Genomic DNA, 21016 nt, shown 5'->3' on the forward strand with positions numbered 1-21016 from the left:
CACAGCACTTGTGCTCCAGTCCCTTCCCCAGCCTCGCTGCTCTTCTCTGCCCCTGCTCCAGCCCCTCCGTGTCCTTCCTGAGCTGAGGGCCCAGAGCTGGGAATGGCACTCAAGGTGTGGCCTCCTCAGCGCTGAGTGCAGGGGAAGGATCACTGCCCTGCTCCTGCTGCCACTGCTCCTGAGCCAGGCCAGGATCCATCGGCCTTCTGGGCCCCCTGGGCCCCCTCTGGCTCCTGTTCAGCCTCCTGTCAATCAGCACTCCCAGCTCCCTTCCTGCCTGGCTGCTCTGCAGCCCCTCTGGCCCAGCCTGGAGCTGCAGGGGTTGTTGTGGCCCGAGGGCAGGACCCGCCCTTGGCCTGGTGGAACCTCATCCCGTTGGGATCAGCCCATGGATCCAGCCTGGCCAGGTCCCTCTGCAGAGCCCTCCTGACCCATATAAAAGAGCAGACAGTCCAATGGCTCTGTAAATGCTGATCTTTGTACTTTTCTTCAGGTGTTTGTTTGGCCAGACTCTTTTCTGGAGTTTACCAAAGGCTCTGTGTGCCCTGTTGTCTATTTCTGCATCAATCTTCCTGTCCAAGGAGATGATGCTTCCCAGGGAATTAAACTGCTGGACTGATTTGAGCTCTGATTCACCACTGGTGGTATGGGGATGATGGGAGACTTCCTGAGGTGCAGGCTGATAGAAAACTTCTGTCTTCCTCAAGCTGGATATCCTCCTTCCCAAATCCAGGCTGTTTGATATTCCCTGTGCTGCTGGAGCTGTTCCAGGCTCTCCTGTTCTTTAGGATGTCCTCCTTCCCAAATCCAGGGGGTTCGATACTCCCTGTGCTGCTGTTCCTGTTCTTTAGGATATCCTCCTTCTCAAATCCAGGGTCTTTGATACTCCCTGTGCTGCTGGAGCTGTTTTAGAAAGGAAAAAAAACCCAAAAAACCTTTATTCAACATCACAGCTTTGGCTGAGCCTCACAACCTGCAGCCACGCGGAAGGGAGTCTCTCTCCTACCATCTGGAAAATGCCTGCCCTTCCAGTGGGAGAAGGGCATTACTAAAACCTCAGAAAGACACTTTTCCTCCCTCCTTGTCTCCCCCCATCCCATCTGTCGGGCCATCTCGAGAAGATGAAGCAGCTCCTGGAAGACCCCTCTCCAACTGGAGGGAAATCATCCTCGTGGATCTGGGGCCAGACACAGATTGGTCCTGAGTGGGGCTGTTAAAAAAGAGAAGCAGAAACAAAAAAGCCTCTGTGGTAACAGGAATTTCGAGGGGACCCAGAAAATAGCTGGGAAGTGTCACCTCAGACCTCCCCCTTCCAGTGGTCCAGCACATCCAGCCAGGGATTATCCAGGATATGATCTGTTCCTTGGCACAAAGGATGGAAAATTGAGCTGTTTCCTCCATAAACTCCTCAGCAAGGCCATCCCAAAGGTGTCTGTCCCTCTCCCTCCAAGATCCAAGCTGGGTTTTCAGCTTTCTCAGTGATTTGTGCACTTCCCTCTCCTCGTCTTCCACCCTTTGTGCTCCCAGTTTTAGCCCCGTGGTCTTAATGGGCACCATTTCCTGGCAGATTTTGGTGTTCCCCACCTCCTTCCCCCCAAAAAACGTTACCATATCCCCTTTTCCCTCCTCCACACGGTGGGATGATGGCACAGGGACTTGTCTCCGGTTGCCCAGAGCTTTTGGAGCAATTCAACCCCATTTAAGGAAGCATTAAAAAAGCACAGGAGGTGTTCAAAGCATCTGCAATCAGCTGGCAAAGAGCTAATAACCCTGCAAACCAGCAGTGAGGCTCTAAATCAAGCAGTGATTATCCTAAGAAAGCCTCCCCTCTATTGACAGAGGGAGCATGTCATACTCAGGGAAGTGTTAACAGCAAACCAGCCTTAAATACGTTGATTTACTGTTCAATTATAAAAACAATCCGCTCCCAAATATGTGCCAAGCAGATTTATGGGCAGCCCTGGCACTGCTGTTGTAAAACTCCCCCAAAAACTCACTTGGTGATTCCCCAAGAAAGGACCCAGCTGGGTGTGGGGAGGAAGGGGAACCTCCAAATGCTGCCTTGGTGCTCCTGGGGAGGAAGATAAATGAGGTGCAAAAATCAAGCTTAAATCACATTTAACCCAGCTTGGCAGGTCTGATTTTCACGGTGGTGGGGCAGAGGTGAGGGTTTCTTTGACACCTGCCCTTCAGCTGATTCCCAGGGCTGTGCTCCTGCTGTTCAGCCTGCTGGGAGCACATCCAAGCTCCTTAAATCCTGCATTTCATGGGTTGGGTTTGCTCCTCTCCCCTGGATCTTCTTGTGTTTCCTGCTGAAGCTCCCTGAGCTTTTCCGTGGGGAGTTGGGTGGGAGGAGTGTGGGGGTGTGGGGGTGTCCCAGCACCTGCCTGAGCAAAGCAAGAGTCTTAAAAACCTTGGCTAAAGGGTCAAGAGGGGCTTGGGGCGTCACAGAGTCCTTCAGGTTGGAAAAGCCCTCTGAGATCATCGAGTCCAGCTGATCGTGTCCCCAAGTGCCACATCCACATCCACAGGGGCTGAAATCCCTCCAGGGATGGGGACTCCACCACCCACCCTGGGTGGCGCCTTCCAATGCCTGACCACCCTTTCCATGAGGAAATTCCTCCCCAAATGTTCCCTCCTGCTCCCACCCCCTCTGCTGTTGGGTTTGAGCCAAACACCAACACACAGCCCAGACCCTTTAAAAGGGAATTAAAAGGGAATTTTCCCCTCGTGTCCGATTTAAACCTCCCGTGGTGCGACCTGAGGATGTTTCCTCCGCTCCTGATTCTTAAAGGAGCAGAGCCCGACCCTCCCCCGGCTCCCCCCTCCTGTCAGGGACTTGTAGAGAGCCAGAAGGTGCCCCCTGAGCTCCTCTTCTCCAGGCTGAGCACAATCCACGCTAAAAAACCCAAATTCAACGCTTCCAAATCGTGACTGTGGGGGATGCTCCACTTTGGAAGATGCTCCACTGGTGACAAGAAAACACAGAGCATTCAAGAACCACCTTCTGGAGGAGACAGACAGCAGCTGAGAGAGGCTGGACACCACAAACCCACAGTTGGTAGAAAAAAACCACCCAGACAGAGCAGAAGAGCCTTTAAACATCCTTTAATTTTGCAGTTCCAGGACACCCGAAATCACACAGCTCAGGGAGAACCTTTCTCAGCAAGTGAACCCCCCTCCCCAGCTGGGTCAACAATTTACTTGGCAAACACAAGCGGAGTTTGTTCTTATTTTGGAGTGGTACGGTCAGGACAGGGCAGAAATGGTGACCTGAGTGTCCCCTCAGCCCACAGAGCTTGGATCTGCCCTCCTGGCACTGCTGACCATCAGTGCTGAGCCCCAGCACCCTGCTGTGTAAACAAGGAGAGCTCCTTGCAGTGGGGAACAGCAGAAAACTTCCTGGGGACAGCAGAAAACTTCCTGGGGACAGCAGAAAACTTCCTGGGGGAGTTTCTCCACTTTTCATGTGGGAATAAAACTCTCCTCGTGGAGGACTCACTGCAGAGCTGAGCAGGCCCCAAAACAGGTCCCTAAACCATCAAAATCCTGACAGGACTGTGCCTGACAGGCACGGTGCTGTTTATTTAAGTGTGGTCTGAACTTCCTGAGCCCACCCAGCGTGAAATGTTCCCTTTGCCCTGCCCCACCAGTGACAGCAGCTCATTTTACCCCCCAGAGCAAAGCAGCAGGAGCAGAGCAAGGCCAAATTTCCCCCCCCTAAAAACTCCCCCAGGGCTCCTGTTCCCTGCTGGGGGACAGCACAGTGAAGAACTACGTGAAGACCCATCAGAACCCCCCAAAAAACCCCAAGATGGCATTTCCCACCCCCCCTCCCCAGCACAACGCCCACCACAAAGCCAGGCCTGGACCCGCCCCGGGGGGGTGGGAGGCAGGGCAGGGTCACACGGTGGTGATCTTCTTGTCCTTGGTGGCCTGTTTGATGGCAGCCTGCTCGCAGATGATCTCCTTGAGGCGCTGCAGCCTCATGTTCTGCGTGGTCTGGTCGCCCACGCCGGTCTGGCTGCGGTGCAGCAGGTTGAGGGCGTAGATGTATTCCAGCTCCGTGTACTTCACCCCCTGGTCCACCACCAGGTTGAGCAGCTCGTCGGCTGTGTTGTAGAGCATCTCGTAGTACTGCCTGGCAAGGGAGCAAAGGTAAATTTACCACCTCAGGAAACGCTCCAGACTTTTATTCCTGCGGAATCACGGGTTGGAAGAGCCCTCCGAGATCATCCAGTCCAACCCCACCCTGTCACCCAGCCCATGGTGCTGATGGCACATCCAGCCCGTCCTTAAACACCTCCAGGGATGGGGAATTCACCCCTCCCTGGGCAGCCCATTCCAAGGGCTGAGCACTCTCTGTGGACAAAATTCCTTCCTGAGAATGTCATCACAGAATGCCAGGATGGTTTGGGTTGGAAGGGACCTTGGAGATCATCCAGTTCCAATCCCAACACCTCCCACCATCCCAGGTTGCTCCAACCCGGCCTTGGACACTCCCAGGGATGGGGAGGGCAAGTCCTGGCTCCAAAGCACGGGATTTGTGGCCTTCCTGAGCTGCCAGAGCACCTCAAAACGAGGAGAAACAACTAAACCTGCTCTGTGTGAAGCACAAAGTGATCACTGGGCAAGCTCAGGCCCAGCTTTCCCCCACATCCTTCCACCTTCCTGCCCCTCTTTCCCCCACATCCTTCCACCTTCCTGCTCCTCTTTCCCCCACATCCTTCCACCTTCCTGCCCCTCTTTCCCCCACATCCTTCCACCTTCCTGCCCCTCTTTCCCCCACATCCTTCCACCTTCCTGCCCTTCTTTCCCCCACCTTTTCCTTCCACCTTCCTGCTCCTCTTTCCCCCACATCCTTCCCACCTTCCCTCTCCCAAATCTCGGCCACCCGAAGAATTCTGCCCCTAAAAAAACCCCCCCCAGGATCCCCCTGCCACTCTCCTCCTGATCAGATTATTTTTTAATTAAAAACTTCCTCTGAAATAAAACCAGACAGCAGGAGAGAGAGAGAGAGAGAGAGAGAGAGAGCAAAAGGTGCTGCATTTTTAATTGGGTGCAATTAAAAACCTGCTGCCTGGGCTTGGCACTGCCTGGGGCCAAACCCTATTTGCATGAGTAAATTCTCCCCTCCATTTACCAGAGTCTGCTCCACTTTGCCTGCCTTGTCTTTGAAAGAATTAATAAATATTGATCAGGCCCACTCCTGCCTGCCCGAGCAGCGTTGCTGGACTCGTCTTCTGATGTTATCAAATAATGAGAGATGAAAGAGGGGGGTGGGATGAACCTCTTGGTCTGGGATTTTTGGTTTTTTCCCAAATTTATTTATTCAGGCTCCTTTGATTGTCGAGAGGAGGTTGTGGGAAGCGAGGATGGGACGGTGAAATCCTTTGTGGTTTGGTTTTTTTGTTCTTTTTTTTTTTTTTTTTTAAAGTTGGGCTTTAAAACCAGGGAGGGGAATTAATATCCATCAAGAGCTCCTTCCATCATCAGCTGACAAATAGGTTAATAAATAAATAGGTTAATAAATAATAATATGGGATTAGCACACCTAAGCCAAGAGGAGCTTCAGCTTCCCAAGCTTTCTTTTGATTTACCCTCCTCACATCACCAGCCTGGGCACTGAGACCTTCCAGGCCTCAAAAAATGGGATATCTGGGCGGGCAGAAGAGAGAGAAGAGATCAAAGAAGAGATCAACGAGTTCTGATGGCTGGGATGACCAAAATTGGGGATTTTTTAACAAGAAAATCCATCCTTCACGTCCCAATCCCGACATCTGTGACCTCACTGACAATGAGGCTTCAAAGGTGCCTTGAATTTTTAGGGGCATTTTTTTTTCAGGGCAAACCCAAGAGCAAATAATGCTTAAAACCAAAGCTCTAAAGGCATTTTTTCCCTGCTCCCTTGATCCTCCACCAAAGCTGCCAAAAGCCAAAAACAGGGTTTGGTTGGTGGGTTTTTAAACAGCACTTTTAAAAAAAAAAAAAATCTGACATCAAGTTGTCAAAAAGAACCTGTTTTGCAAGGAGGGAATTTTGAGCACGTGTGTATAAATAAATAAATAAATAAATATATATATATATATATATATAAAATGGCCTCTTGGCAACTCTATGGTTGGAGAATAAAAATGAAGAATTAAAAAAATGAAAAAGCCTCTCTCTGCAAAGGCAACCAGCTCCTCTGAGGGGTTATTAATCCCCTAAAAAATAAAGGTGTATATATGAATTTTGTGCCTTATCTCCCTCTCTTTTTGGGGGGATTTGGGAGGCACTTTGAGAACCCCACCAGACAGGACAAGAAAGCAGATGGAGATGAAAACAAGCCCCAAAATCTGTGGTTATGAAGTCACCCAGTCCTGATGTTTGCAGATCCTGGTGGAACCACCACATTTAAATACGAGAGGGGGGGACCTGAGTGAGGCCAAAAAGGGTAAAAGCAGCAAGAAATGATTTCAGGCAAATCTCTTCTGTTATTTCAGTCAAATAATGCAGGAAAAAATAGGGATTTTCAGGCCTGGCTTGAGCAAGGAGATGATCCCTGAAGAATTAATCATCCCCAAGGAGAGGATTCCTGCCTGTGTGGAGACATCTGAGGTGGGAAAAGGAGAGAGAGGAGGCTGGAGAGGATGGTTCCAGGAGGGATCATCCACCACTGCTCGTCCTCCAACCCTGAATAAGTGAATTCCATCACCCTCAGCACTGCATTCCAGGGGAATGTGGATCCTGATGGACATTTCTTAGGATTCCTCTGTTGATTTTAATTAATCTGGAGCAGCTCTGAGGACAAGAACAGGGATGTTCCTCCCCTGCCTCCAGAAGAACCCAAAGTGCTTCAGGGGGAATTGCCAGGAGAATTCCCAGAGATGTCCCCATCAGGGGTGGTTCTGCTGTTCTCAATCAACCTCAGCTCCTCTTGGCCACCAAGACGTGAAACAAAGAAAACAAAGCACGAGGAGGGTGGAAATAAAAGTGAATTTATAATATAATGGTGCTTCAGGCTGTAAATCACAGCCCTTTAATAGATAATCAAAGCCTGGCATGGAAGGATAATATTGGCTTTTTTTTTTTATTTATTATTAAAGCTGGAAAAAGAATTAAAAATTAATATTAAAAATAATTAAAACCTATTTTTTTCGAGGCAGAAAACGGTATCAGTGATGGGAAGCCCTCCCACCTCGATCAGCACTGTACCCACTGCAGTGCCCAGGCAGCAAAAATCAGTGTATTTATTCAAAAGCCACAAAGTCCGACCCTCTAATTAAAGGCAGCCCCGTTATAAAACCTAATTATTTCAAGTTGAAACCACAGGGACGGTGCAGGAAACAATCCACACCGATCGGCCCACCCGCAACATTTCCACAACTCGAGTTCCCTGGACCCCATTTTGCCACCTTCCATCAAATAATTAAAACCAAAACAAAACCCAAAAAACCCACCACACAATGTCTGAGACAACTCCCTGCAGCTCCAAAGTGGCTGATGTAGGATGAGAGCTGCAAATCCTCCCTCTCCAAATGCAACTTTGCAGGGGATTCAACAAGCACCCTCAGCACTTATCTCAATCTTTAATTAGCTCTGTAATATACTGATGGCATCAAGGCTAATTAAATTTCGACAGATAAAGAGCAATGAAACTCCAGCCAAGTGAGCTGGAAAGTACATATTAAACAGCGAATTTAATGGCTGGGAGCAGATAAATGCCATTTTATATCTAGAGGAAAAAAAAAATTAAATTCAATTTACATGTTGTATCAAAATTGATTTCGAGTGTGCAAATGATTGGGAATCTTTTTAATAGATCGGTAAAAGTGCTAATCTGACCTGCTTAAGTATCAGTTATTAATGCCAGCATTTGCAAATAAGCCACACACATTTGCATTTTAGTGCACACAGTAAAAAGAAGACCAAAAAAAAATAAAATTCCCTCCACCATCTGCCAGTTCATGAAGAATATTAAGGGATTTTTTTTTTCCCCTTTGCCTCGTGCATAAATGAGAGGAAATGTGGGAATGAAGCAGAGGGAGTCAGCACTTCCACGGAAAGGGCTGTAAATTGCTCCAGTCAGCAAAAAAACCCCAAAAAAATCCCACAATTTCAGTTCCCCTCTGGGAACAAGAGTTCCTGTGGCTAAAGCTTGGATTTATTTCGGATCAAGGGGCTTGGAACTGGGGGTAAAACCAGGGGGATGCTCCGTGGGGAGAGTCTGTGGAGCTCTGATGACAGCGGGAATGTTTGGGAGCTGCTGGCAGGGGGAGAGGCTGGACTGGATTTCCCAGAGAAGCTGTGGCTGCCCCTGGATCCCTGGGAGTGTCCAAGGCCAGGATGGAGCACCCTGGGATAGTGGGAGGTGTCGGGGTTGGAACTGGATGACCTTGAAGATCTTTTCCAACCCAAACCATTCCACGGTGCTGGAGCCAGGAGATTCAGCACTTGAAACGTGAGAACTCCAACACCAGGCCAAAAGTCAATGGATTAAAGATTTTGGTGATTAAAGAGCAATGAACTGCAGAGGGAAATGGAGGAATCTCAACCTGCCTAAACACAAGTGCCCAGTGCCACCACTTCACCCTCACAATCACCACTAACCCCTCGTCCCCAAGTGCCACATCCACACCTCCAACACCTGCAGAGATGGTGACCCCCCCAACGCCCTGGGCAGCCTGGTTACAACCCCTTCCATGAAAAAGAATTCCTAATATCCAATCTCAACTCCTCCTGAGAGACTCAGAGGAGCTGGGACACCCTCCCTGCTGTGCTTCCTGAATCCTGGGGATGAGATCCCTGCTCTGCTCTGAAGTTCTCTCATGGACTGATCCCTGTTGATCCTCTCACTTCTTTCTGCCCTCTGCTCATTTTCCCTCTCCCCTTCCCACCAGGAATTGCTCTCCCCCTGGAAGCCCCTCTCCCACAGCTGGCTGTGTCCTCATCTGTCCCCAGGAGAGGGGACACCCCTATTTTACTCGCTCCAAGGAAACATTCCCGAACCCGGGACGCTGCTGCATCAGCAGATGGAAATGCTGCGCTCTGGCCTCAATCTAATGATGACAGAACCAAATTAAGAGAGAGAGGGGCAAAGAGGGAGACAGAGAGAGAAAATATCGGAGTGCAGAGCAGAGCAGTGATGAGCAGTGACTCCAGCTCGTCTCACAGCCCCGGGATCCGTCATTCCCGAGCTGTGGAGCATCTGCAGCTTGGCAGTTTCTGATGAGATCTGACTGACAGGGCAAACCAATCTGCTGCTGAAGGACTCACACGTGCCTTCCCTGTCTGTGGGGCTTGTGCAGGAAAGGCTGAGCCTGCTGGGGAGAAAAGGCAGCATTTTTTTTTTGGTGTGTGTCACACCCACGTTCCCTCCTTAAAAATCTCATTTTCCTGCTCTAAAAGCCTGATCAGAAATTCCCAAGAAATGTGGAAGTAGAAAGCAATTTCTAGCCCAAAATAGGAGCTCCAAGCAGGTTGTGGGAGAGCTCAGACATGGAGTTCACATTCACTCCCAGGGGGATTTATTCCCATGGGATGATTCTGGACGTTTGTTCAAGCTCATACCGAGGGTTGGTCTCTTCTCCCAAAAGTAAAACAGGACAAGAGGCCTCAAGTTTCCAACAGGGAACGGCCTCAAGAGGTTTAGGTTGGATATTTGGGAAAGTTTCTCCCCCAGGGCAGGGGTGGAGTCTCCATTCCTGGAGGGATTTAAAAGCCACCTGGATGTGGCACTTGGGGACACGGGGCAGTGGTGGTCGGTGCTGGGGGGAACTTGGTCTCAGAGGGCTTTTCCAACCTCCAAAATTCCAGGATTCTAAATGCAGACCACCCACTGGAGCCCATCCATGTGCTGTAGGTGCCACTCTTTGCTACTCCAAAGCAAAGCAAGCCCTTAAACTGGAAAACAACGTGTCCTACCTGGATTTACCAGGGAATCCGAGCCCACTGGGAGCTCCCCCACCCCCTGCTGACCAAGCACCGCTTGGATTGCGCTCCCTGTTTCTGCTGCCACCCCCACATCCCAAATCCTGGGCAGTCAAATCCACCCAACACTGTCAATGAACACTCTGTGATTCCCCCAGAGCCACCACGGGACCAACCCCCAGGATGTGCCTTCCAAACCAACACCCAGCCCACATCCCTGGGGGAACAAAAGGATCCGATCCCAGCCCGGACAGGCCGAGATTCCTAAATTAGACCTCACCTTAAAGCACTTCCACAAGGAAGTGGCTGGTGGCAAAGCATCCTCACCCAGGCCAAAGTCACTCAGGGCAGAAAATGAGGAGGAAAAAAACTTGCAAGCAGAAAAAAAACCCCTTCCCTTTAATTACCATCAGCAATGCAGCATGACAGAGGGAGATAAACACACGGGCACCTGCACAAAGAAGGAGCTTGGGAACACAAAGTAATTACTTTTTTATTATTATTATTTATTCTTACATTTTTTTTTACTTTCCCCCTCCAGAAAGCACCTATCAGCAAAAGACTGTCACCTCGGGGGTAAGTGAGGGGTTTGTTTGCAATTCCTTTCCAGCTGAACCCATCCCGACTGGCCAACTCTAATGGCCAAAAAAATTAACTAACAAACTAACTAACTAACTAAATAAAAAGGAGTTAAAAATGTTTATTCCCATCTTCCTCCCCATTTCATGTCCCTGGAAGTGTGAATGCTGAGAATTTCGACTCCACTGATTGTTTCACTGAACACACTGAGCGAGTCGATGGAGCCTCTCCGTTTTTCCAGCCCCGTTTCCAGTTTAGGAAAATTGAATTAATCTCTTTCCTCGGAGCAGCTCCCAACATCCACGTTCAGGCACTGAAAATCATTTACAGAGGCCCCTCAAAACCTCCTCTCTGTTAAAGGTTACAGAGCAGAGACCAAGAGAGCCTCGGGGGAAAGAACCAAAACGCCCGAGCAAAATCAAACCCTGGGCAGGCCCAGCCCCTTCCAGAACACACTGGTATTCCCACATCTTCCCTCTGCTGCGTGCAGAAATTCCAAAGGGAAGTGGGTAATGAGTGACTTGCAGGTTTGGGCATCAGGGAGGTGGGAGCTGCCCAATTAATTCAGCCCCCTAGTCCAGTTAATGAAGCCCTACTGATGGAAATTAAGGATGGATCTGCCCACCTGCAAAGTCATCTCCTCACCCCAGCCAGCCCTGGAGGGGCCCAGCAGCAGATCCAGGGATAATTCCACCCGGGCACGTCACCTCTGCTCCCTGAGGAGGCCACAGGAGGGGACTCCTCAGAGATCCCTTCATCTCATTTCAAAGAGAACTTAAACCAACTCAGAACAACCACACCCTAAAATCATCCTCACTCCTCCCTGTGGAGGGAACAAAGGGCAGGCAGCTCCCATGGAGATGTGACAGTGGGGGGCCTCTAGTTATGGAGCAAGAATTCCAACCCTGGAAGTGTCCAAGGGCGGGTTGGAGCAACCTGGGAGAGGGGAAGGGGTCCCTGCCCATGGCAGGGGGTGGCACTGGCTGATCTTCACATCATTCTGTGATCCACCAGGTCAGTGAGTCAATGCTTGTATCTGAGAGTTAAACTCAGGTTTAAACACTTAAAAACTGCCTGTTCTTTGGGCTCTTTGTCCACGGCTGTGTCTCGATTACAAAGCCGACAAAATTCCCTCCTTAAGGAATTTACATCCACCAAAAGGAGGGGAGTGATGTGCTGTCCCCACTCAGGGGTCCACCCACCTTCCTTCCATCTCCATGTGCTCAAGTGCTCGGGCACTGGGGATGCTTTTTGGGGATGTAAATGAGCTGCAGAATGTTCTGGAAGCGCTTTTCCACGTGAGGAACATAAAGCAGCAGGTGTTGTCCTGGGAAGGAGGAGGAGTATTTGGGAGCAGCCCTGAGGAGAACTTGGGGAATAAGAAGCTGGATGTGACCCAGCCCAGATCCCACCATGCCCTGGGCTGCTCCCAGGGCTGGATCCCTCTGCTCTGGAGCCAGGCTGGGAGAGCTGGGAATGTTCTCCTGGAGAAGAGAAGGCTCCAGGGAGACCTGAGAGCCCCTTGCAGGGCCTAAAGGGGCTCCAGGAGAGCTGGAGAGGGACTGGGGACAAGGCCTGGAGGGACAGGACACAGGGAATGGCTTCCCAGTGCCAGAGGGCAGGGACAGATGGGAGATTGGGAAAGGTGGGGAAGGGCTGGAATGAATTTCCCAGAGAAGCTGTGGCTGCCCCTGGATCCCTGGGAGTGTCCAAGGCCAGGTTGGATCAACCTGGGACAGTGGAAGGAGCGCAGACTTTTCCTTCCCCCACAAAGGGCTTGCCCAGCCCTGGCTCAGGACGGAGTCCCCATCCCTGGAGGGATTTAAAAGCCACGTGGGATGTGGCACTTGGGGACATGGGGCAGTGGTGGCCAGTGCTGGGACTTGATGGTCTTAGAAGGTTTTTCCCAAGTGAACAATTCCATGATTCTAAATGTGATTCTAAATGTCCTGGATTGCAGAGAGCAGGGAGAGACCCCCAAAGTGCTCCATGAGATGCTGTCAAGGCATAAATTGGTGTTGTTTTTGTACCAAAACTCGTGGCAGCTGAAGATTTAATTGGAAATTTAAACACCCAGATGGGTGGGTTGTTCCCTGGAGTTTTACTGAGTCCATAACAGGGGCAATTCTTTGGGATCCAGCAACACCCATGTGCTGAAGGATCAAATTGATCCCTGATCCCCCAAATCGTCCTGGGGAAGCAAAAGGAGGAAGGGGAGGGGGAGGGCACCGAGCTGAGGGGTGGTTTTTAATCCTCTGCGGTTGGGATTTTCGGTTAATGCAGCGAAACCACTAATTACAACTAATTAAACCTGCACCCAGATCAAAGCTCAGTGGAAACTACAGGGGGGGAGCAAACAAGAGAGGAAAGAAAAGGCAAAGAAAATAGGGATTTTGTTGCAACCAAGTCCTTAATTGAAAAGCAAAGCGGCTTTGTTAATTAAAAGCAGCAAACCCAAAATGAGGGCAGGCTCCAGACACGGAGTCCAGGGCTGGGATGGAGATAACACCTCCTTCCCTGGCAGCAAAGAGAGCTTTTCTTCTGGAGCTGCTCTGCTTCTGGCTCCTCTGGGATCCAGGCTGTGAAGATTTGGGGAATTCTACCTTGCAGGGGGGGATAAAATGGGGGGATGAGAGTGCCTGTTTTACTCAGCTAATGTGGGGTTTATTCAAATTCACTGAACTGAAACAACCCAAACTTTGTCCTTGCTCTGGTGCAGCCCCCAGGGAGAACATCTGAGATGCTTTTCACACCCGGGCACAAACACATCCTGCTGGTTCTGCCTTTATCAAGAATAAAATCCGGAAGAGAAATGGGTATTTGGCAATTACAAAATCGTTTTTCAGAGCACTGGGAGGTCCAAGGGCTTCCCTTTTCCCTCGGCAGCTCCCAGCAGATGGCAGCGTGTTACTGCAGATTGCTCCTGCCTGGAACAGCAGCGGGAAACTCTCCCATCCCTAAAAATCCTCCCATCCCTAAAAATCCTCCCATCCCTAAAAATCCTCGCTGTGCCAGTCAGGAGCAGGACAGGAGCCCGGAATGCTGAGCATCCCAAGCACAACCGTGCCCTGAAATAAAGAACTCCCAGGGGGGGTTTTTCATGAATTCAGACACTTCCCAGTGGTGTTTTCCAGTTTTCCCCATGCAGGAGTCAGAGCTGGATGGGATAACCCTGCCACAGCCGTGGATGTTGGAGCTGGTGCTGGGAACTGCAGCACGAGGACATCTCTGCCTCTGGGCACTAATCCTAAACCTGGGGGTCAGACCCCAAACCTGAGGATCAGACCCTAAACCTCAGAGTCAGATCCTAAACCTGAGGGTCAGACCATAAACCTGAGGATCAGATCCCAAACCTCAGAGTCAGATCCTAAACTGAGGGTCAGTCATTAAACCTGAGGGTCAGATCCTAAAGCTGAGAGTCAAGCTCTAAACCTGAGGCTCAGACCCTAAACCTGAGGGTCAGATCTTAAACCTGAGGGTCAGATCCTAAACCTGGGGGTCAGGTCCTAAACCTGAGGGTCAGAACCTAAACCTGAGAGTCAGATCCTAAACCTGAGGGTCAGATCTTAAACCTGAGGGTCAGATCCTAAACCTGGGGGTCAGGCCCCAAACCTGAGGGTCAGACCCTAAACCTGAGAGTCAGATCCTAAACCTGAGGGTCAGATCCTAAACTGAGGGTCAGATCCTAAACCTGAGGGTCAGACCCTAAACCTGAGGGTCAGACCCTAAACCTGAGAGTCAAGCTCTAAACCTGAGGGTCAGATCTTAAACCTGAGGGTCAGATCCTAAACCTGAGGGTCAGGCCCCAAACCTGAGGGTCAGACCATAAACCTGAGAGTCAAGCTCTAAACCTGAGGGTCAGACCCTAAACCTGGGGCTCAGTTCCTTAACCTGAAGGTGAGGCCTTAAACCTGGGGGTCAGGCCCTAAATCTGGGGGTCAGGCCCCAAACCTGAGGGTCAGACCCTAAACCTGAGGGTCAGATCCTAAACCTGAGGGTCAGACCCTAAACCTGAGGGTCAGATCCTAAACCTGAGGGTCAGACCCTAAACCTGAGGGTCAGACCCTAAACCTGAAGGTCTCTCTCTGCTGCTGTGACTCACTCAGATATTAAAAATAAAATGAGGGTGCAGAGCAGGTACCGGAGCAGAGCTGAGGGTCAGACCCACTGCTTCCCAACCCCACACCGGGCTTTCCCACCACAGATTGGTGCTGTCACCACCTAAGGGTGGGTTTTATTTTATTAAAGATATTTTATATATTATTTTCTAGATTTATATTATATATAAAATATATATTTATAAAAATATATAAAATATATATTTATGTATATTTATATTTTTATTTTATATATTATCTTATTAAAGCTATTTTATTTAAACCTCACCCTTTTTTACCACCTCTGATGAGGGATCTTTGCATGAAGATGCCACAGTAATTTTGGGTGGGGATAAAGGAGGAGCAGGAAAAAAGGCATAAGGGAAAAAGACTGGAACAGGAATTCGAATTTGAAGCTGAATTTATCCCCCTAATGCCATAAATCCAATTCTGGGGGTGAAGCTTCCGAAATCTGGAGGTATTTGGAAGTCATGGCCAGTCCCAGACTTATTACACAGGGAGAAAACCCTACTTTAATAAAGCAGTGGCTGCCCTAATGACCAACCCCATTTCTGTGGCCCAGATACTGAACACACACACAGAGAAAAGTTAAAAACCTATTAATATTTGCAGGAAATTTAGCAAAAAGCCACAAATCCTTTGTGACACCTCCTGGAGCTCCCACAACTTGGCAATTTATTTTATTTTATTTTATTTTTCCCCAATGGAAATGTGCCTCGTGATGCTCTGCTGAGGCTTTCCCTGCCTCGAACTGAGAAACTCGAAGGAAAAAACTCATTTAAAGCCAGTTTTTTCCCTTGCCATGGGGCTGTTCCCAAAGCTCCAAATGCTGCTGTTGCCACCTGCAGGTTACAGAGGTGGTGAAAAAATTGGGTTTAAACAAGAAAAAACCTCCCCAGGATCAACAAGTGTTAGCTGGGGGAAGTTTTCCTGGGAATCCTCCCCGGGATTTTGGCTTCAGAGGAGGAAGGAAGGTCTTTCCCTCTCCAGCTTCCCTGGTTGGGGTTTCTACTGCCCGAGTCACTGAGCAGACAAGAAATGGGATGTCCTAAAAAGCCTGGAAAATCACATCCAAAGTGGAAAAATAAAAGCAGGACACCCAGGAAAGTCCTAAAAGTCCTTGTCTCATAAACTTGAATACATCAGGCTTCAAATATGTTCACCTGCAGGAAAAGAGCACACAAAACCTGTCCCAAAATTCAGATTTCATGCCTGAAAGGGAGCTGAAAGTGTGGAGAGCGATGGGTTGATTGTTAATTGGGGCTAATTGGTCCTTGAACCCTGGGTGTCCTGGACACAGGGTTGGAAACCTCCTGGGGTTGGGATGCACCAGGGCCTTGTTTATGGAAAAGAACCTGGATAAAAAGAATCCAGGAGTTATCTGAAGGACAGAAGAATCAAACACACTCTCTAGATCGTGGAATTGTGCCCCAAAAGGAAGAGGGAAGCGATGCCATAAAAGTTAAAAGGAAATGCTGATGAATTTTTATGATGATGGGAAGAAATCTGCACCCCAGGGACCACAGAGATGCTGTGGCCAGGTGGGAATTGGGCTCTTCTCCCAAGGAACAAGGGACAGGACAGGAGGAAATGGCCTCAAAGTTGTGCCAGAGGGGGTTTAGATTGGATATTGGATATCAGGGAAAATTCCTGCATGGAAAGGGGTGGTCAGGCACTGGAGCTGTGACACAATATTTTGGGTGCCACTGGGCTAATTTAGCATCTCAACTAGATCTGGGGGGGGAAATAAAAAATAAAAATCATTTTAAAAAGGAGAGATTGGATTTAACTTCCCCCTGTCAGTGTTACTGTGGAGCAGCTGACTCGATGATGAGATGATTCCCCAGGAAATGAGGCTCCCAGTCCCACTCTTCCTCACCTGAGGGAGTCCAGCTCCTCTCCTGCTTCAGTCTCCAAAAACCACGTGATGGCACCAACCATTTATTGCCAGTGGTTTGCTCTCACCCCTTTGCTTACTCCTCAATCTGCCACATCCAGTTTGGGGGGTTATTTTGCTCTTCAAGATGAGCAGAAGGTGAAGGGAGACCCCCCCTTGAAGCCCACCTTCATCTGCTCACCCCCAGGGTTCACAGACTCTGCTCCTGGGAGCTGCTACGAGTGCCAGCCTTCAACCAACCAAAATACAACCAACCTGGGCAGGAATCCAAGCCCAAATTTCACCCAGTTTAAGTTCAACCCACAGCCCATACCCAGAGGAGAGAACCTTCTAGGAGCTCTTTATTTGGGAGCTTTTCCTCGCCTGGGTTTTGGTCTCAGGAGGAGCCCCCCAGGGTGCAGATGCTTTGGTGGAACCTCACCCATATTTGGACTCGACCACCTTGGAGGTCGTTCCCAACCTTAACCATCCTCTGATTTTCCATTTCCACCTGTCCCTCTGACCAACCAGCAGGAAGCAAACACCCCAATCAACACCTGGACGTGCCGAGCTCGACGCTCACCCTGCGGTGACACTTTCAGGAGGAGCTCCCTCAGCTCAGGTGGGCACTGAAACCACCACAAACCCCACGACAACAAAGCTTTTGGGGCTCACCTGGCGAAGTCCAGGTCGGCCTCCCGGGACATGGTGATGTTGGTGAGGTTCTGCTGCAGGATGAAGATGTTCCGACACATCTTCTTGATGCCCGACTCGCTGATGCGCTTGAAGTAGTGGGCGCCGTTGATGAGGATGCAGGAGATGAGGTGGCCCAACCCTGCCCAGGGGAGGAGGAGGAGGAGGAAGGGGTTTAGTGGCAAGAATTCATCACAAAGCCCAGGAATGAGAGTGCACTGGAACGAGGGATAACCAGAAACTGCCCTCAGGATCTGCGTTTTAGGAGGACTCCCCTCAACGTTCCCCTCTTCAGTAAAAACACAAAACTGCCCCCAAAATCCAAGTGGCAGAACCTCTGATACCTCCAGGCTCTGCAGAATGTCCCTTTCCATCCCTCTGTCTGGGCAGAGCCATGAACCCCAAAACTGGGTTTAAGAGGAGCCTCTGGTGTTTCCTGAGCGCAGGTAGGAATTTCAGGAATTTCATCACACAGCTCAACAGGGTGGGAACGGTCCCCCTGGCTCTGTGGGAAGGTGTTTCCCTCTCCTCACACACACATGGAGCTGTTGGAGGGGCTCTACGAGGTGATGGTGAATAAAAAAATCCTCTGTCTGCAGCTATGTGGGAATTGGGGGGGGATTACACAGATACTGCAAGCTTTGGGATCACGGAAGGGTTTGGATTGGGAGGCACCTTAGAGACCATCCAGTTCCTACCCTGACATCTTCCACTCTCCCAGGTTGCTCCAACCTGGCCCTGGATCATTCCAGGGATCCAGGGGCAGCCACAGCTTCTCTGGGAAATCCAGTCCAGCCCCTCCCCACCCTCCCAGCCAGCAATTCCTTCCCAATCTTCCATCTAAATGGCACTGGGAAGCCATTCCCTGTGTCCTGTCCCTCCATCCCTTGTCCCAAATCCCTCTCCAGCTCTCCTGGAGCCCCTTCAGGCCCTGCAAGGGGCTCTCAGGTCTCCCTGGATCCTCCTCCTCTCCAGGATGAACATCCCCAGCCCTCTCACCCCATCAAACCCCCACAGGGATCTCCCATCGGCTCCACCAGCCCCCCAATCCTCAGCCAGGCCGTGGAGCTTTAGGATGAATCCAAACCCCCTTTTTTTTTAAATTTTGAAGGCCCAGGGTGTGGTGGGAGGTGGCCCCACCTTCGAAGATGTACTGGAACTTGTGCTGCTGGAGGCTGGCGCTCATGGCCTCCTCGATGGCGCTGATGTCCTTGTTGAGCCTCACCACCAGCGGGTCGTAGTCCATGCTCTCCACGTTGGCCACGATGGCGTAGTTGCCTTGCTTGGCCAGGGGGATCAGGTAGTGGAAGCAGTGAACCCTGCAGGGAGAGACGACAGTGACGTCACCGCCGAAAAAACATCCGCGGGTTGGGCGAGCGCCGCCTCCCGTCTTCGAAAAATAACCATTTACAACAAACTGTAAAAACACACCCAAAACCCACCCCAACTTTCTTTAAAAATGTGTTTAAAGGCAACCAACTCGAAGAGCTGGGTGGTTGTGCCTGAATGAAACACGCCCTGCTCTTGTCGTTGTCCTGCCTGGAAGGACGGAGGGAGCCACCGGCATCGCTCATCCCGATGTTCCTTTCCCATCACCTGCACTGCCACGCTGGTGCTGCCACAACAACTCCTCCCACGTGCCTTGGAGAGCCCCTCAAGTGGCAGAAGGAGCGAGCCAGGGGATGTGAAACGATAATTTATGTGCCGGGGGGTCGGGTCTATTCCCAAGCGTTCCGCGCTTATTCCGAGTCTTTCCCGTTCTCCCACCTGGTAGGGGTGGGGGCAGTGTGTCCCTAAATCTCCTCCACTGGAGGAGAAACTCTGTGCAGTCAGATCAGCCCTCAGCGTTCTGCAAAAACCTGGAATTAGGTCATGTCGCTCAAAACTAGGGGAGAAAGTGCCGCGTCAGCAAAATCCGTGCAGAATTCCTTGTGGAATTCTTGGGTTTCACCCACATGGGTAAGTGGGGACAAGGTGTGGGTTCTTCTTCCACCAGGGGAAGGTTCAGGTTGGGTATTAGGGATAATTTTTTCCTGGATAGGGCTGCCCAGGGCAGTGGTGGAGTCCCCACCCCTGGAGGGATCTGTGGCACTTGGGGACAGGGGACAGAGGTGGCCTTGGCAGGGCTGAGGGACACGCTTGGATTGGATGACCTTAAAGGTCTTCTCCAACCTAAATGACTCCCTGATCCTCTGATTCCCAAGTTCATCTGCCAGAGGGGACAGAGCCAAATCCCAGCCCGGGTGAAATATCCCTGGAATTGTCAAAGCCCGGCTCAGGATCAGCACATCGAGGCATGGAGTTCACACCACCAACAGTGGGGTGTGGGAAAAGCTGTGAGGGGAATTTTCCCTGGAAAATGTCCTGGATGTGGCCACAACAAACAGTGTCTGCTCCTGTTTAATTCCATAACAGACATTAAATAGCCTAAAATTCCACGTTTTGTTGTCAATAAGGTGCTCCCACCCAGGTTGGACGGGGCTTGGAGCAACCTGGGATCGTGATCCCAAACTGCTCTGTGATTCCCTGATTCTGGGGAATGGGGAATGGTGGTCCTTAAACAGCAGCAGGAAGGTGGGATAAATTCCCAGGCTCTTCCCAAAGGGCCTGCTGGAAGCACAGGGATCCTGGGGGTGGATCCACACCGTGCTGGGTGCTTTGGAATGGCACAGATCCAGCTCCTCTATGCTGAGCCCAGCAGATGATGGATGGCAGGCTGATGATCCATCAAGTCCCTGACATCTCTTTGGTGCTTCAGATTAAAAAGGGGAAGCAACAAAAATCCACCCTGGCCTGTAAATTGCACCAGGGAAAAACATCTTCCCAGCCCCGGAGTGGACACCTGGCAACCTGAAAAAGGCATTTTTTGGCTGCCTTTCCTGAAGTCAGAGGTTTCATGGAATTCTCCAGCCCTTTAAAAAAAGAAAAAACCCAACAAAATAAAAATCCAGCTTGTTCCCCAGTCCTTGCTGCAATTTGGGAAAGCAGGAAGGGAAGCTGCTGGTTGGGATCCTAAATGGTAGAGCAGGAAAACACCATCCTGCCTTTTTGTCAGGACAAAACCCCAAAAAACCCACATTTTTCCTCATATCTGCCACCTAATCCTGGAATCACAGGACAGTTTGGGTGGGAAGGGATCATTTAGTAAAGATGATTTAGTTCCACCCCCTGCCACGGGCAGGGACACCTTCCACTATCCCAGGCTGCTCCAACCCAGCCTTGGATGCTCCCAGGGATCCAGGGGCAGCCACAGCTTCTCTGGGAAATCCAGTCCAGCCCCTCCCCACCCTCCCAGCCAGGAATTTCTCCCTAATGTCAATCCCTCTGCTGGTTAAGACACAGAATTCCCTGAGCAATCCCTGCCCCCCTCACACTTTCGACCATCCCTGGTGATTTGATCTGGCACTTCTGGAGTGGCCTTTGATGCTGCCCCAGGCAAATTTACCCATCTCTGACGCCACAATCTGTACTCTGCACACCTTCTCCATCCCCCCAGCCTCCCAGGCCGGCCCAGCAATCCCAAATTCCGGGGGTTTTACCTGACTTCCAGGTGCAGCACCAGCAGGCAGCGATCGGCCATCTCCTGGAAGGACCTGGCCAGCTCGCTCAGGCTTTGCAGGATCTGCTCGGATGCAGGGAGCTGTTCCGTGCTGGAATGGCTGTCCTGGCCTGGAGACATGGCTGGAAGGAGAAGATGGAACAGATTTGGGATGGTCCTCCAGCAGCTCTACCATCCCCTCTGCTCCAAGCTCTGATTTGATGTTCGACACCAAAGTGCTCCTGCAGGGGATTCAACTCCAAAGTGAGCCTGGAGGCTTCCATCACCATCCAGGATGGG

General features: G+C 50.6%; 1 protein-coding gene across 1 annotated transcript in view; it reads right to left on the reverse strand.

The window, feature by feature from the left end:
* Nucleotides 1-3091: 3091 nt before the first annotated feature.
* EXOC4 (exocyst complex component 4) overlaps nt 3092-21016 on the reverse strand; it is a 226159-nt gene continuing 208234 nt past the window's right edge. Inside the window, exons 15-18 of the mRNA XM_050325228.1 lie at nt 20718-20859; nt 18319-18497; nt 17161-17320; nt 3092-4141 (exon numbers count right to left, since the gene is read on the reverse strand). Coding sequence (XP_050181185.1) covers nt 3904-4141; nt 17161-17320; nt 18319-18497; nt 20718-20859 — 719 coding nt within the window. The 3' untranslated portion in view covers nt 3092-3903. The remainder of the gene's footprint in view (nt 4142-17160; nt 17321-18318; nt 18498-20717; nt 20860-21016) is intronic.

Source organism: Myiozetetes cayanensis, unplaced genomic scaffold (assembly GCF_022539395.1).
Source record: "Myiozetetes cayanensis isolate MyiCay16 unplaced genomic scaffold, myiCay2020 scf3, whole genome shotgun sequence".
Classification (NCBI taxonomy): domain Eukaryota; kingdom Metazoa; phylum Chordata; class Aves; order Passeriformes; family Tyrannidae; genus Myiozetetes; species Myiozetetes cayanensis.